The following is an 18,868-nucleotide window of genomic DNA, read 5'->3' as shown; positions in this document are numbered from 1 at the left end:
TAGATATTATGCATTTATTGTAAAGGTTGTGTGTAATAAACTATATTTCTTTTGTCTACAGTGCAACAACTGCTTCAAAGCCCTGCTCCACCCACAGCAGCGGCTAAACTATTCCGACTACTCGCACCCAGTGACGTGCCCGCACTGCCGCGTGCTCGACACCCACTTCGTCAAGCCGCTCAGCTACTGCTTCACAAAGAGGGCCTTCCCGCTGTTCCAGCAGTGGCCATAACAGTCGGCGGTGCCAGGAGGCTCTCCTGGCACCCCCCCTGCTTCCGACACGTGGGGCCTGGCGCCGTCGCCTCCGCGCCGCGCCTCCCCGCCCGCGCTGCGTCCCGTCATCAACACTAGCATGGCCTCCCGCTCACAAGACCCGCCCGCTGAAGAACCCGCTACCAAGTACCTCGCGCCTACCCTCGCGAGCCTCACCGAGTCGTTGTCCCTGCTAGGAGTCAGCCCCGAAACGCTGGCCATGAGCCTGGGCGAATCGCTGGCCGAGCGCTATTTGGCCACGCTGCGCCCCAAGCCCGTGGAGCGCACGGTGGAGCGGCCCATGGAGCGGCTGGGCGGCGGCTGCGGCATCCCGCGCCGCACGCCGCTCGCAGAGCCCTCGCTGCAGCTGTTTTCCAACGACTTCATCGACTACTTGAATCAGATTGCTTAATCCTGTGCTGTGCTGGATCTGACGCGCCGATAGACTTTTCTGTGTTGCGATGTTTGTTTCTTGAACTTTAACTGCGTCCGATGACGCTAGACATAATTTCTGTTAAATTAAGTTGGTATTATTGATAATAATTTTATGTGTCAGTTTAGATTGTACTATTGATTTTATTTTAATTTTATTTTGCACTTTGTTGATTGGGAGTTGATTTTTTAACGAAAATAATAATTAGCGGTTTAGTGATGCCAGAAATTGCATTTTTTGTTTCGGATCAATCTTAAATTGGGAAGTATATTTCCATTTGGAGAAGTAAACGGCGTGAGTTTTAAATTATTGATTACCTTGTATTTCAGTGATACTGATGACCCTATCTGATAGGGGCGTTCGCGTGGAGTGTTGTTTAGTTCAATTTAGTTTATTAGTTATGTTTTATTTTAGCAAAATTTTAAACCTAACTTAAGTGTTATACAATATTTTCGTAGGTTTATTGTGAACTTTTATTTCCTCCCACCAAATGGCACTTTGCAGTGTAAGGGAAGTCTACTTCTGCTGAAGATGCCATGTTAGGTTATCGTCTTTAATATCAGTTTCATTTACTTATTGTATTTTCACATACATACCTTATTTAAACAGTAATGGTAGAGGATTTTAAATGTAAGTACCTAATTGCTGTGTCACCAATAATATGATTAGCCTGTCTATATCTATGACTTACATTTATTGTAGGCTTATGTAATGTCGAATTGTTGTTTTACATAGGTTTCTAAATATTTATATCTCATTGATTAACGGACTGCATGAGGAATTATAAAAAAAATATTCAAATATAAACTTTTTGGAATAGTGCCATATCAGTTGAAAGAAGGTGAAATACTCCTTTGGAATAAAATTTTAAAAAAAGTGAATACCGTTAATCATTGAGAGAAGTTTAATTCTTAACAAAGAATAAACGTTTTTTTTTAATACTATCGTCTATACGTTTGGCTATCTGAATAGTTTAGGTTTAAGGGTTTTTCTTATTATCATGAATGTCTATTTATTTGTAAGTGAATAGCGCTTCGACATTTACTAAGCGTTTAAGTGATGAACGGACTTACTCAGTAACTGTTTAATGTTAATGTTTTAGGTAAGGTTTTTATACATTTGATACTTATTACTCGCAAAGTGATTACAAGTGATAATTCTTAGTAATAGTGCGTGTTTAGCGATTAATGAAATATAATAACAACTAAAAAGTGGTGCGGATAGTTAGGCGATAGGGGAGTATACAGATAAAGTGATAAAATGAGCGGATGTCCGCAATGTTAGGCAATAATTCTAATGAAGACTTGACACTTTTTATAGGTAAAAATTTTTCGCATTATCCTTCTTAAATCGATACTGCCATTTACATTTTACTAATCTAATCGATACATTGCCTAGTTCTGTCAAAATTCTTTGGTCTGACTGTTGGTAGTTTTTGATATATTTTTTAAACAATAGATCAACAAAAATATTTTGATAAAACATTCTTTAAAAATCATGCCAAAAAAATAACGTACTAAATAAATATTGCTCTACTCATGTCGATATTCCCAACTCAGACCACAAAATCAAAACTAGGTACTGTATTTGTTCTTTTTTTGGACTGACTACGACTAGTTAGTGCTGTTGTGTAGTTATAGGCTCACCTTCATAACACATCACGCCATCATCCGCATCACTGCACCTCATTACGTCATCGTCATCACGGCACGGTTTGAGTGGACGGCAGACTGGCTTCTATGTCCACACACATAAGGTTCAAATTTCAACAGCACGGACACGCTTGTTAAGTATTTATTGAAAGCTTTAGATTTCCATTTTTAGCTATAAGCTATCACTGTCTAGCATTTATTCAGTAGTTTTTTTAAGACTGGAAAAGATCCAAAGATAGCTAAAATATATTGAGCTCCCGTTTAAGGAAATTTAGTAGAATCAACCTCGCATAGTAAAATAAACTCGCTAACACAGTTTGGCAGCTGCTTTTACGCTTTAAAATTATTCAATTATTAGAAATTAACGCGGACATAATAATAAAAATCATCAATTTGAGCTTTCATAAAATATTTAACGATGCAATGTTGATCGTCGCTTGCGCACATCCGTCGGACTATAGTCGCCGGTCGCCTTGTGTGGTTGTAATACCTCTTACATATTTTTATATTAGTATCCTCTGCTTAAAAGTTATTCTAAGATTTAAAATATATCTCAGACAAGACATTTATCATAGCATGGCGTAATATTTGTAAATATGCCGTTTATTCTACTACACGCAGATGCTTAACAAAAAGTATTTAATGAGATATTATTGCATATTTCTAGTTTAGCAGTAAATCGATAGTACATAATTTCAATAATATCAAAGATCCCTACTTATTTTAAAGCGTTCCGGCCGCGACACGAACACACAACATATGTTAATCAATTTTAATTTTATCGAAGTTTGCTCGTTCGAATATAGAATTATATTTAAAAGTTTAAATATACATTTAAATAAATGTATGTATCCAATAAAGTATTTGAAAAAAAAAAAGATTAAGACGAGCTGTTGTTGGTATATTTAGAAAAATATTAAAAATGAACCAGATCATCTGATGGTGGCCATGTACAAAAGTAAGTGTGGTGCGTTCGTGCCGCGAGCTCGCATAGTCGACACAAATTATAAAATCATATTGTTTAATAGTCAAATACAGAGCCATCTATGTAGATGTATAATCATAGTAGGTACTACGTTTACGGTGACTCATCGAAAGTATCAAGTCATTGACTCCCCCCTCTATCCGGTACAAAAACAAAGTATTTTCAAACGCCATATTGAAAACAAATTCCAATAAGACGTTTATATCAAAGTTCTCTGAATCAATAATAAGGCTGTTTGTTTCATATTTTATAGATATTTCAATATTGATGAATCTTTGACAAACATTACCTCTTTAGATACAAAAAAAAATAGTAAATTATAGTGTCAAGCAGAGAGGTTCCAGAAATTGTGTTAAGAGAATATTTACAGTTATGAGTCGCAGTACACACAGTGACAAAGTTGTGTACTCGACTGCGAAAATATACAATCCAGAGTAAATGTTTATCGTAGCCACTGAAAAATAATATCCTGGGATTCAGCTCTGTCGGACCTCATATCGTGGAGCAGTTGAACATTTTACAGTATTTGTCCCGTTTTATTTGAAATGATATGAGTATATCTTCATTTATAGCTCCCCTACAAATTGAGCTCTTTTAGAGTATGTTTATTATTTTGAAGATTTTATTGACACTTCAAAGGTTGTATAGATAATTGAATAGTACACAGATGTACGTTCATCTGGACAATAGTTCGGTCTTTCCTAACTTTCGTACACAAACGATACATAATCTGAATATGTGTTTGATTATTCATATTTTAGACACTTAGTTACTTGTTCAGTTTTAATAATAAATGTAATTAACACAAACGTTGCCAACTTTCTTAGTTTATTTGCACATATTTGTTAAATTTTGTAATTAATGACAATTTATTTAGAAACCGACATTCGAATTTCTTCATGTTGAATTTTAATGTGGTGTAATTTAGTGAATTGCTTAAAAGTACAAAGAAACAATTTGTTACTTTTGCAAATTTTATAAAGTAAATCAAATACATACCTATTAAAATTAACCCTCATCTTAGGTAATCTTTATGAAATAGTTGCTGTAATCCTAATATAACCGCAATTGTTTTTGTTTGACAGAATTATGTAATATTAACAGTTTTATTGGTTTTTATAATATAAAGGAATTTTGTTTTATGTTCGTTAAAATTTAGGAGCAAAATTGTTACTTATTATAAAAAAAAAAAAAACTATAATTATATTATATTATTTTGATCTTCATTACTTTATGACACGTATTTTATCGAATGCTATACTTATTAGAAATCGTACATTGTACCTCTAGCACTCAATAAGTAGGACTACATCGTCGGCATAATACGTCTCGCTTTTGAATATAGATTTAATCAAATCTTATTTCCACTGTAGTTCTTATTTATAGTCGTAGGGTTTTCTTTCATTAATAATAATTGGTATGAATGTGGATGAATGTCTGTGGTCACACTTATAATTAAGTTTAGTCATTGTCTTGTTCTCTTCATTGTAATGATTATCGGTAATGGTAATCTCGTGCCAAGCGAGTATTGTTATTATGAATGGTGTACATTCTGGTCATAGGTGGTGCACTCGCGCCCAAGTATGTGAAATTAAATTAGAAATTTTCCCGTGATATGTAACGTATATTAAACGCACTCGGTGTTATGCCTGCCTTCGTCACTGCCGCTTTTGACATTAAATGTTTAACGGTAGACGTCGCGTGTCCAATGCGTAACGTTCTGTTGTACCGACCGAATAAAATCACAATTAAACCGCAAATCTAGCGATGGCATGTTTATGTCTCTATAATTCCAATAATAAATGCTACCAGAGCATTGGTTGCTACTAAACACAAAGGATAATGACTTAAACAGTAAAATCTCTTTGCAATAAATTCAACAGAACTTTATGAGAAGGGCCGTGCAGCATTTCATTGATATTTTTATAGGATGTCGCTTTTATATCTCGCGTAAGGTAAAACTGAAGGCAGACCCAGGTCCGAGGCAGGTTATCAATGTGACATTCAGCATCCAATGATACCCGGCGTCCATAAGCTCAAAATTTTCCAAAACGCATGGCTGATTCTAGTATACGGCTGTTATTGGTTAGTGAAAAAGATGCAAATCAAAAACATGTTAATTATATTTTGATACTCGATGTTTTCTACACTAATGTAGTAAGTTCGTATTAATCTTTTGTATTAACTTGTATAGGTAGGGTTAACGTCGCGCTCGTTCGCATTTAGTAGTTGAGACGGACCAGTAGGTAAGTCTGATCAATTGTAGTTCGGTCGGTTTATTTTTATACTGAAGCGGGCCAGTTCAAGTAAATTGCTCTCCAAACTATCAAATGCGATACGATTGTGAAAGGTGATATTACATTACAGTCATTAGGCTGTAGGCGGACGAGGCTGCCTCGGCGACCCCGGCGTACGCGCGTACGGTGTAAGTCAATACAAGTTAGTTAGCCGACAGAACTCTCGCGAAATCGGACTCCGACGTCCAATCCGGAGCATTTTGTACGCACATGTAAAATTGGTGATAAAGTGACGAATTGGTTAATGATAATAACTAAGTTATTGCGTAGCAATTAGACTAAACGATTATACTACGTAATGCGCGGGGTACATCAGGGTATGAGTGTCATAATTTGTAATAACTAAAACTTTTGTACTTTCGTAACGGTAACGAGTAATTTAGTAATAAACTTTTTCTATTAATATGTATAATGCATAAATTAAACATCAAGTAATATACTTTTTTTACTGGAAACGTAGATGTAGTATTTTTGTAAGACAAACGAGACTCGATCTCGTACGTGTATCACAGCGATAATAGGTATTGTGTAAGACCGATTGTCCGTCCAACGCTGAGAGGCAATCTTGTCGGAACATCTCCCATCTATTTCATATGGATTTCACGAGAACTGTCTTCAAGATTGTATCTTAACATTTGACGAACAGCTCTAAGGTCATCGTGTAATTAGGCTAGTAAGTCTTTAAATATTTGTGCATTTTCTATTTGATTGGATGCTTTGTAAAAGTCACTCTAATTGGATACATTTTCGTTTATCGGAATGCAAAAAACAGCATGATATCGATGCATTTTAATGTAACCGCAGCGTGTTCGCTTCGGTGATCCTGGTTACGGAGAAATGTAAGTGAAATATTTCAGCCGTATTGCCGTACCAGAGTAATTACCGCAGCGATGATTCATCGCTTGTCTATCGAGTAAAAAATATAATAGCGATACTCCGCGGCCAGACTAAATGACAAATGTACTGAACATGGATGTCTTTTAAAAGCATCTCAACACTAATGAAGCATTTTTTCATAACTGTGTATATCTATAAATGTATGTTTGAATGAATGAATAACTTCGATATATTTTATAATATTTCCGTTGTCCTGTGTAGGTACAATGGATATCTTCGTAATATTTACTAATAATGAGTGTGGTCATGTGTTATGTAAGTGTTCTTTTCTATAATGATCTCTTGTTTACTTACAATTTAACTGAAATAAGGTAAGAGTCGTGGAACGATGCTGAGATGCTCAGATGGAAACGCCAATTGATTAATTTTAAGTAAAGTATAAGTGCTTGATTTATCGGTAAGGATCGTTTTAAAAAATATACTATTAAATACGTCTATACCATTGAAAATTGATATTATTAAAACTTGGATACGTCTCAACGTATATTTTTGTATATTCGGAGTCGATGCGTAAGGAATTGGCACAAATAAAATTTTAAGAGTAAATAAGATAATTCTGACTAAAGTTAAGATGAAAAAGTTCCATTTTGTAACGATTTTAAAATATTGAGGAAAAGCTATTAATTTTTGTAACGATAGTGAGCGTTGTATTGTCTTTATTGTAAAGTTGAGGAAAGCGAGAAGTTAGCTGTAAGGTTGTTTCAGAAAATTGTAATAAAACTGGAGAGGCGAAAAAATAAAACATGTTATATTTTATACGGATCCTGATATTGTACGCCACTTGGGCGGACTTTGTGTTACTTTACGAAAATAGGTGTAAGTTTGCTCTTTAAAAGAGTTTTTGAGGTAGTAGGTTTAGTAGGCTTAGTGTTTTTTATACTGGCTTGATGTTGTGACATTTATTATTAATATATGATATCGATAAAACGCAGTACTACCGAACAAGCAGCCAACACTGATCAATAGCAGAATGTGTAGTGGGTACTGACTTGGGATGCATTATGTTGTTTTCGTTTACGTGGGCGACGAGCGGGCAGCATCCCTGCAGTTGTGATCATTACCAAAGTGTTGCTGTTCGCAAGCATATCATTTTAATACGACGCTAGATACATTTTTCGGTACAAAAATCTTAGCAAAGTTTTAATTCTATTCGATTTATGATATATTGTTAGACAATTCTGTGTTGTTGGTTCTGTAGCGGAGGGCTCGTGGATCGCGCGATCTCCTCGAAAGCCGATTCTAGTCGGTACCGTCGGCTTCACTATCCAACCCGCCCGCGGTTCATACTGTCGCGAGTCCCCTCACAGACCGACGATCATCCTGAATTATTTCAGTTATTTAGCAGAATTATATTATTGTCTAGTATTCCGATTATGTTACGTTTTATATTGCTTATATTATATATTATTGATACAATGTTTATTAAGTATTTAATATTCATTTTGATGAGGACCTAGTCGATTCTCTATATATCACATCTCCCAAAGTACAAATTCCTTGTTGTTTAGTCCAATTTTGTTTGACTGTTATTGAATGGAAATTATTTTAGCGAGCGTTCGTTGGCAGTGCGTTGTCGACAGTGTCGGCACGCGGGGCGCGGCCGGCGTCTCCTCATTTTCTATTGAACCCTGCCTGCATCTTGTTCGTTCGTACCAATACTGTATTGGCAACTCAACGGCTTGTCAGACATTTAAATATAGCCGGCGGAGGGCGTAAATGTTGAGTAAACATTGAAAAAAAAAAACTAGTTGAAATAAATCCATATTACATAAAATCGTTTATTTACTTTGCCGATTTAGGCACGTTATTACAATTTATGTTTAGCAGCTTTTAACTTAAGTTAGAATAATTTTAATAATTTACCTTTTTTAGTTATTTAATGCACAATGAATAACCCAATAAGTTACTTTTTCATTTCTACTAATTGTACTGTAGACCAGTTTTCATAGACTGTTCGATTGTCAACTTCTTTTTTTATTACCATTGTTTTTAATTATACGTAATCGCCTACTACACATTATCGATTGGAAAGCTGATTTAGCTATGAAATATTCAAATGACACTATACCTACGATAAATACAATGAAACCTTTATAAAAATAAAATCTATAAAAAATATAATCGTGTGTTTTATTTGGATTGTTTTTACTATTATTTTTATCCTGACCTATCATGCAATAAAACTCACTCTTGATGTTAGTAAACGAGAAGAACAAAATGCAACCATACATTTAAGGCTTTTCAAAATTGCAAAAGTTGGCCATGACCGAAAAGACCTTTGAAAATGAACCCTGTTCGAGATAGGCAAACGAAAGCCAAGAAGTCCTTTTTGCATGCACACAATGAAAGCCAATGCGTAACAAGATATCAACGTATGAGTACCTATGTAAAGCGCAATACACACCAACGACGCCGGCCCGGCGGCATATGTCGGCAACATTTTGTCGGCGGGCTAGGTTGGCGGCTTTAGTCATTGCAGGCGGACGCAGGTTGCCGACATGCTTCTTTCAACATAAGCCGCCGGGTCGTGTCGGCGGGCTGCGTCGCCGGGTCGGAGGCTTTGGTGTGTAGTGCGCTTAAGGCACATCAATATTAACTAGGTACTATATTTAGGTATACAAATGCTAAAAACTAGTAAATACCAGAATCCATCAAATTCTAAGCTTTACCACACGATAGTCCTACCAGGCCTCTGTCACTCGACGTACTTTGCGCGCGATAAATGCCTACCGCTCGCTGGGTTACCGGTAACCCCACGCGGCTCAGGGCTTTCAACAGTCACACGCGCCGCGCGCGCTCCAATATTATTATTTTTATTTCGTGGCATGTTATGCTGTTGGTTTTTGTTAGGTTTTTTAAGCTACCTAACAAACTGATGGATTATTTTGAGTTGTGTTGGTTTATATGCGACTATTGTAAGATTTAGAAACATTTTATATTTATGAACTTATCTAGTAATTCTATTTTTTTTTTAATAAATTAATACTTATCTACTTTATGATTTTAACAACAGAGAACATTAGGTACTTATTTTACTTTAGATACCTACTTAGTTATATGAATTGTATTGTGAGTTTTGTAGCTCAAAACACATCTCAAGTGTAAGTAGGTATAGTTCTGGTCCAACTTAATGACGACTCGGCACATTACGCGTGTCGCTACGCAGAAACCAATTTTAGGTAAGTATGTATCAACACTCGACGGAGTTGTACCATATGGGGTATGGCACTTGTGCTCGAAAAATAGTTGGAAACCGCCTTTGATTTTGACGAAAGCTTTACTTAAGTACTTACCTATGCTTACGTATTAAGTGATATTTAGTAATATGTACCCATACTCCATTTTAGTAGGCAATACAATAGTTAACTAAAGAAAAATATTCTTGATATTACTTTTCAGTTTTAAAAAAGGCTATCTTAAAATAAGCGTAACTTTGTTTTCCTACTTAAATGTTAATAAATTGTAAGAAGCAACCCTAAGCGCGGCCGCGGCACGGTTGCGGTCACTGAACTGTGCGCTATCGCATTGGAATAACAATCAAGCGCTCGAACTTTTAAGGTTCATTTTATAACGCAGCTAGGAATTTGTAGGTAGTTGGGGAACTTGTAGGTGCTTATAACAGTAGGTATGAACTTTTTTGTATGGAGTGATTTATTTGTTACGTAGTAACTATTATATAATCTGTGGTCCTACCTTGCAAATAGACAAAGACAGGTTACCGGATTTCCCATTTTCGAGCCTGAATCTGGAAAACACCATAACAATTTCAAGCGTCACTTCTCTAATCTCACACCGTATTAGCTCCATCTAGTTTATGTGCTCCTGGTAACTTCCAACTAAACCAGCCTTTCACCAGAGTAAATAATGTCTCGAAAACACCATAGCAATGTCTCACACACCCTCGTAAAGGATTAAAATCCGTCGTTTGGAGAATCAACGTTTCTGTAGTCCTAATCCTGAGCTCCTAATTCCGAGATAACCTTACTGAATTACCTACTTGCGAACATGCGTCACGATACGGTTTAAAGGGTAATTTAATTTGCATCACAGTGTAAAATGCGAGGATTTTGGGTAAGCAGTAATCAAGTGATTAGGCTTAAAAGGTGTAGCTGGAGTTTGCATAAACAATGATTTTATCTATGGAGCTAGATTAGTATCGAATACAGTGATATACAGTAATTAGAGTGTTGTAATTCTGTTTTGGGTACGTACTGAAATATGTTACACATAGTTTTGTAGGACGGTAGACAAATTACCTACTGTCTCAGATGGACAACTCATAATATTCCCCTTCTATAATCAAACATCTTCATAATGTCCGAGTAAAAGTTATAATAATCTTACACAGACCCTTACTTAGGCTAACTTTCTATCTCTCTGACCCGTGCTCGAATCGAACGTGATAAATGTTATCCTACATAATCTGTTTATGGCTACTTACCGTTAACAAGAAGCTTAGTTCCAACTACAGGGTTCTTCACTTTATCTGTACTTATATTTTAAATCAATATGTATGTATGTAGGTCTGTATAGTTAATTAATACCTAAATACACTGTAAAGGATAGGCGAATTAACAGTTTCATAGGATTTTATCTGACTGCTTCAAGAGGTTCCCTCAGGACTGGAGTGAAACTGCAGGATAAAGCTATATTTACCTGAAGTTATTAGGTAAGTAATTGTTTCATTTAAATAGTGGCTTTTTATGTGGGCTCATAATAATCCTTTTTTCACATAGACATCACTGTAGGGAACGACTAGTACTAAATCAAAGGGTGGTTATCTACGATTACAATTAGCAAATGGAGCTGTGCATTTGCGAATCTCGTTTAAAGCTAAAAGGAGGCAAAGGTCTTTCGTATAATGATAATTTAGTTAGATAAACTTAAATGGTGGATATATTTAAGTGTTAGTAATTCGTGTAAGCTTAAAGAGTTAGTTGGTTATACGAGCTAGGTAACTTTTGGGAGGTGGACCGCAAAAACCACAAATTAATTAGTGGAATTAAGCCACAAGCCACAGTCGGTGTTGATAACAACAGCGAACAATTTTGTTATTTCTGATAACTACATAATGCTTAATTTATCAATTACTAGCTTCCGCCAGCGGCTTCGCCCGCGTGGAGTGTTGATAAAAAGTAGCCTATGTGTCAATCCAGGTTATCACCTATCTATGTTCCGAATTTCAATCAAATCGGTCCAGCCGTTTTTGCGTGATTGAATAACAAACATACATCCATACATTCTCACAAACTTTCACATTTATAATATAAGTAAGATATCGTATTTCAGGAATGTTTTATTTTAAATTTTGTAGTTATGTATTAAATATCGGCATTCAGGCCGATATATATCTTCAACCATATTTTCCCTCGGATCGACACCCATCCCGAGGAATATACCTACTTCTTGTAGCCGGATAAAAGTAGCCTATGTTCTTTCTTAGGCTCTGGGCTATCTTTGTAGATATCAATTTAAAATGACAACAATCAGTTTAGTTGTTTTGGCAGACAGACCGACCGAGTAATTTCTGCATTAATCATATCAATAGGTACGGATATCATTTTATACGCATGATTCTTTGGTAAGCAGTAGGTTTACCTATCATGACTAACTGCAAGGCACTTAATAGGTGATACCTTCTTTACAATTACTCATAGTTTACATTATGCTGATACATATTCATTAGAACGACATTAACACTCATGATTATCAACCCTTCTCGATAAAAATCTTGATACTCGCCTTCACTTACATTCCCCCGTAAAATTTTCATGGTTGTATGACCATAGTGTGGTGGTCATTGGAGGAGGAGGTAAAGATATGTTTACCATGAGTTTACAGAAATTTGATAGTCATAAAGTGCTGGGCAATAAACCGGGCAATGGGCAAGACCTCAGGGTATTTTCCGGGCTTACGTGAAACATAAAAACTTTATCGCATCCTGCGTGTTGCGTCTATGTAATACATTTTTATGTTCACTACTATAATCTAGTTGCATTTACTCTATGGTTTATTTATTTAGCAGTACCTGTTGGCTCTAAAGAGGTTCGTATACATTTAATATGGATTAAAAATAGGGATGTTCGCTGTCGATTATTCTTTGTATGAAGTATCGATAGATCCTATTTGTTTTTTTGATGATGGTTTCCGATTGACTGTACCTGTTTATTAATTAAATTTTCTTATCATCGCTTATCTTAGTAGTGTAAGAAAGTAGATAGATGTACCTAACGTAATTATCTAAATTACACCTACATTTATTATGTTATTCGTACACGTCATTGATAATGCTATTTACATTTCATAAACATTAACTGTCATTGCAATAATCATAAACAAATGATAAATTACTTACCTAACTTTCAGTTTTTCTTCAAACGTTATTCAATCAGCTTCCCGACAGAAATAAATCTAATCCTTTGTATATACAGTAACAAAACCTTCTAAAAGTTCGATCGCATATCACATAACATTTTATATAGTTGTCCACTCTGCTCTGTTTACAAACTTGATTGGATTCGTGCCTTTTTTATTTACTTAAAGCATAGTTGTTTTAACTTAATAGAATAGTGCAGGCTCGTTCGTGCGTCGGCTATTAGCAATCTATCGTATGAAACAGAAAGTACGTATTAGTGCGATCGTGCGTGATTTCAATTGTTCTTAGCTTAGCTTGTTAGCTTGTTTTAGCACGTTTAGAGTTTAAGGAGGTTTCGTTTGAAACTATTTGGTTCTAAAATGGTGTGGTCATGTTATGGTGATTGAATTTTTCTAGTGATTTGTTTAATGATGAGAGAGTTTATTTTTTATTTATTTCTTACAATTTAAAATCAATGTACGGTAGACTGCACATCAGTGGTACTGTACCTTGATTTTGAAAGTTAATGAGCTTGGCTATACATATTGTCAATGCAATGCGGTTTGTCTAATAAAAATTGCAACATAAAGGAATATCTAAAGCATTTCACACTCAGGGACTTTCAGACTATTTCGAGTGTTAATCTCAAATAACCTCTTTACGACTTAACAGCATGTTACATTTTACATTTCAATACCGCATGATACTACTATGTACTGAGCTAAAAATAAAGCTGCATACATAATATGTACTTTACATAACTTAGTGGCAACACTGCACTAAATAACACGTTAAGTTAACGACTTGTTACAACTTTACGATTTGTCTGCATAAGTCTACGAGTTACTAGACGTCATGCGAACCGCTTACTGCTCGTAAAATGGTTTACTTTAAAAGTAAATTGCGATGTTCAGCTATGTGGGAAAGAGTAAATTGTAGTGTTTAAATTGTAGGGAAAATGGGTATGTCGGGGCTGTCTGTTTTGTACAAAGTATGCATAGATTTAGGCTGTAGCTAGTTAAGTTTATTACTTTCCGAACCGTCAACTAATAATAGGTACATAGTAGGTACTTCCTTATTATTTTTTAACCTATGTCGAATTGAACTATAGGTAGAGTATTTATTCGTGCAAGAATAAATACTGAGATATCTCAGCAACAAATACTTGTATCATTTTATTGCCGACTACCGCTGAACCATGCTGATCAATTACTTCGGTTTACGTCCGTACACCGAATTCCCGACCCTTACAAGAGACAAAGTAATAACGTCACCCACTATCCTATTAAACGACTTTTATGTTCAAAAGAAAAAAAAAAATTCAGCCTACATTATCTGTAACCGCCACCTCGTGTTTATGGGCCGTAACAAGCAATAAAAATTGGGTCTTTGGGACCCTATCGTTTTGCAATCTCCCTGACGGCTGGAGCCTTGATGAACTCCCTAAGACTTTATACTTGTCTATAAAATGGTTTTATGTTGCACCCGCGTGAGGTGTTTGAGACGAAAGCGAGAGTGACGCTGTATAGTATAGCTTGTTGTAGGTGAGACGAATCCTCGCAGATTGGTGTATTTTTTTTGTACCTATTTCATCATCATCACTTAATAGACAATATTTTTGGGTTTCAGGCGTCCAATAACGCACTTGTACACACTTGCAATTGTAGACACTGGTTTACAAAATGTTACCTACGTAGGGATGACCATTGTGCATGATCTTACGCTGCAACGTCGTCCAATTAATAATAGATGTCATAGAAGAAGTCTCTACTTATAAATCACTCATTTTTAACAACAGCCCCTTTTCAAAAAATCTTCGACACCATTTCACCTTATCACCTGACATATTATAGCATCGCCTCGCCTCGCCTCAGACAGTGTGCAGACAACAACTTTGATGTACACGTCCGCTCGGTCAGCGAAAGTAATGACTCGTAAAGCTACTGAGCGGTGTAAAATAGACGGTCACAGGTAAAGGACCTTTGTAAGCTATATAATGACGCTTGGATGTGGTATAGCTTGCGTGGGGCGGTCGGCTGTAAATAAGTAAATTATCGGAAAATTCGATAGTTATGTTTTTAATTTTTAAATGCTTATATTTTTGGCCATTATCTTCATTGGCATCCTTATATGCCGTTGGACAAATTATTTTTCTATTGCTAAGAGTAATAATTATAATATAAATAAATAACTTTTAGTTTTAAGTTAATTTGCTGCGCCCTAACAGGGCATAAGATGTATACCTAGCATAAGATGCATCTGTATACATTTTGTAATAAATAAATAAATAAAAAAAAGTATACTAAGAATTCATTGTGGTTTTTAGTATGTTTTCCTATGTAATCAAATTGGTAATTTATATTTCAAATCTTATTCCTGTCTCGTGTTTAATTGTCTGATTTGTCTCCAGGCTACTAAGTAATTTTAAAACAGCTATATCTTTACAAAAATCTACCCTACACTTTACCCCATTCATCTATATAATTTATTAACTCCAACTGTTTCTTAAGTTTACAATTTACCTTTATCAAAACAAAATTAGCCAAGTGAATGAGGGACGAAATTCTTTTCTTTACGAATCTTTAAAAAATCTTTTTTCTATGACAAAGGGTCAGGCTTAGATTAGGGGGTGTGTCAAACCCCCGTTGCGCGCCAAAATTAGGCAAGTCCGGGGCAAATTAAAAAAGAAATCAGGCGAAAGTTAATTCTAAAAGTTTTAATTACGTTTATTTTAGTCATCAGGCAATTCCACGTTAATTAATTTGGGAAGGAAGTGATGTTTTTTTGCGCAGTAAGAAGTATTGTGTCTTTAGCAATTATTGTTTGAATGGACAATAACGTTGGGAGTAATTTGTTCGTTGAATTATCTTTTAGAAAATAACAATGGATTTGGGTAGTATGAACAGTGTACATACATATGTATCTTTGACCTATATCCTATTTATAATGACAGCTACAGATTCTCTACTAAGATTATCTACTAAGTAAATGGTTATACTCTCGCCTTGTTTTTTTTTGTAAAACCATTCAGCCTCGACAATGTTACAATAGCATCCCTTAGGACATTTATAAACTCAAAAATAACTATTTTATCATAAAAACAACTTGTACCGTAACCAATGTGTTTACTCAGAGATCTTAATTAAGGAAGCTTCAAAAACGAGACGAGGCGCAAACAGGAGATGAGAGCTAAGATAACTCGAGTCTGCTAAGTGTGGAGAGTCCTTAATTGCGCCTTTTACACCTTGTTCGCTTGTTCAAGCTTGGAGAGGTTCCGCTTTCCCGCGTGCTAGTTGAAAACGCCTTAACTCTCGCGATTATTTCGTATTTTTATCTGTTTTAGTTAATTGTTATAGGCGGTTAAGGTTTTTACGTTAATCATTTTGGTGGTGGAAATTGTTAATTTGAATTGTATTTAAATAAAATAAAACTCTTCAGCTTTATCATATGATTTTAGTATTAATGGTTTTAGATTTAACGTCATGTAGGCAGCTGGTAACTTTACCCATACCCAATTTAGAGGTAACACCCACTGTCCAATAGAAGAATTTTGGTGTATCACAGTTTCGTAGCACCGTAGCAGTTTTAAATACTCATAGCACATGTCGTAGACTTCTTCAAATCGAAAATTGAACTGGCTGTATTCTCCCAAATTTTTTGTGGTCAGGAAGCTTTTTTTTAATATCGTTGTCAAGATAAGGAAGAAAGGGTGAAGATCGGGTTTTGTACAGCAAAAAGTAAAATCCGTTCGTTGGCAGGTAATGACACCTAAACTGTTTAATAACTAGCTAAATCACAAACCCATCACATACCAATCAATAAAAATATGATAACATTATGTGCAGCGGGCGGTCCCAGCCATTTTAAATAAAAGACAATCATTTCCTATATGATTTAGAGCCTCATATTCTGTAGTTTGAAGCAAAGACGATTTTTTAAATTCAGTGAACGCTGTAATAATATATCATTTTTACGAGCGAACGCGTCTGGAGATGCGTTTGCGCTCGGGAACGTTTGTAATGGTCACATTATCAGGAGCCATCTTTCCTTGTTGTGTTTCTTGTTCGCATGAGTCGATGACGTGAAAAGGGTGGAAGTGTAACCTTAAAAAAACATAATGCCGCAAACTCAAAATAAAGCATTTAAAGAATTAAAGTGTCATGAAACTAAAAATAAAAGCTGAATCTGTTTAAAAAGCTACACCATCCCGAAAATGAAAGCTTAACAGAAGCATTAAAATGTCAAAAGTCTCTGCAATTAAACGCATAATTAGAATACTACCTAATAATTAAATTCATAGAACGCAATTACGGGCGAACATTTCATACTTTCTATGAATGTTGCCACTTGGGGCAGAGTCTCGGGTACATCAATTAAACTCGGCATTCCGTTCAGAGATGTTAAAAAAAAGTCATAACATAGACTTTTTCAATTTTCACGTGGAATATGGCCGCGTAAAGTTGAAAGGAGGGCTTTTACAAGTAAATATTTCTAGAAGGTTGACGACGCCAGGCGCGCTAACGTAGCGACTTGATAAGAGGCTCCGCGGTATAAAATACATGTAAACACCTCTTTTGCCGAGTGCTTGGGGACCTAACGCTCTCCTCACAAATTTAGACGTACCAACGTACCTATTGCATCGCGTTATGACGTCCCTGAATTGAAAATTGTAATTTTATTTACGTTGTGTATAAAAATGTGCTTGAAACGTTTGCTTCTCGTTTGTAGATGGAATTGCTGGCGTTTATGCAAGTCTAGTGGCTGCGATGTTACTGGTTTAGAATGTTTAAATGTCGTATTACTTTAACGTGGAATAGAATTAAACGACTAGTGAGAATCTCTGGGAATTTTAATTGAAAGTACTGCTACTTTAACCTATTTGATTACACAAAATTTTCAAGGAAATCGTTTGGAAACGAAAATCTGCCGTTATTAACACAAACGTTAAATCAAAAAATAGGGTGTTAAAATTACTTTTGATCAAATAAAAAAAAAATGTATTAAAAATTTAGATTATGGTTTCAATTGTGCAAGACATAGTCATCGTAGTATGAAGTCATAAAATTATATTATCTAGAAAAAAATATGGCGCACATATTTTCGTCAACAAGGCGTTCTGATTTCAGCGGCTATAAAATTGAGTCAATAGTTGTAGACAGTCGATGGCTTGCCAAATACATAAATACGCATCACGGTTATTTCTAAACGTAAACGTAAAACAATTTAAATAAAACTACTTTTACGGATTTTATCACGATTATATTAATAAAGGTAAGTAAGTACATAGACAGGCTAGATCCTGAGAGATACCATAAAAATATACTTTGTATCTAGATGCGTGAAGAAACTCCTTCAGAATTCGGATGTAAGCTTTTCAAACAAAAAATCACTACAGAACAATCATCTTTCTCTACACCATCCCAAAACACTAATTCACAAATCACTACCCTATCACATAAACAACCAACCAACGAACCAACTTAGTTACAACCCTGTCTATGGCTCGTATATAAAATTCAATCTGTTAAGAGCGCCTGTTATACTTCAGTTTGCATCAGCGTCCGTCTGGCTGTCCAGCAATCATTCTAATGGCTCCGGGATCAACTTGCAGTCCGAATTAGTTTCTTTTCAAACCTCCATCATTGAATTGAAAATGTCCAGACGGTTCTATATTAACTAGGTATCTATTAGTTTGGATGTGTAGTTTTTTAGCCATTACTGAAAAGGGTCGACGTATTGCTATTGCTAATAATATTTTAAAAAATTAAAAAAAAAAAGTCGTGGTGGCCTAGTGGGCAAAGAACCAACCTCTCGAGTATGAGGGCGCGGGTTCGATCCCAGGTCAGGCAAGTACCAATGCAACTTTTCTAAGTTTGTATGTACTATCTAAGTATATCTTAGACACCATTGGCTGTGTTTCGGATGGCACGTTAAACTGTAGGTCCCGGCTGTCATTGAACATCCTTGACAGTCGTTACGGGTAGTCAGAAGCCAGTT

At 35.7% G+C, this 18,868-nt stretch overlaps 1 protein-coding gene across 1 annotated transcript in view; it reads left to right on the top strand.

The window, feature by feature from the left end:
• Window positions 1-8,637, top strand: part of LOC124629509 (headcase protein) — a 66,051-nt gene extending 57,414 nt beyond the window's left edge. Inside the window, exon 5 of the mRNA XM_047162905.1 lies at window positions 62-8,637. Coding sequence (XP_047018861.1) covers window positions 62-232 — 171 coding nt within the window. The 3' untranslated portion in view covers window positions 233-8,637. The remainder of the gene's footprint in view (window positions 1-61) is intronic.
• Window positions 8,638-18,868: the final 10,231 nt, after the last annotated feature.

This window comes from Helicoverpa zea, chromosome 4 (assembly GCF_022581195.2).
Source record: "Helicoverpa zea isolate HzStark_Cry1AcR chromosome 4, ilHelZeax1.1, whole genome shotgun sequence".
Lineage (NCBI taxonomy): Eukaryota > Metazoa > Arthropoda > Insecta > Lepidoptera > Noctuidae > Helicoverpa > Helicoverpa zea.
This window is presented reverse-complemented; position numbering and strand designations above follow the sequence as displayed.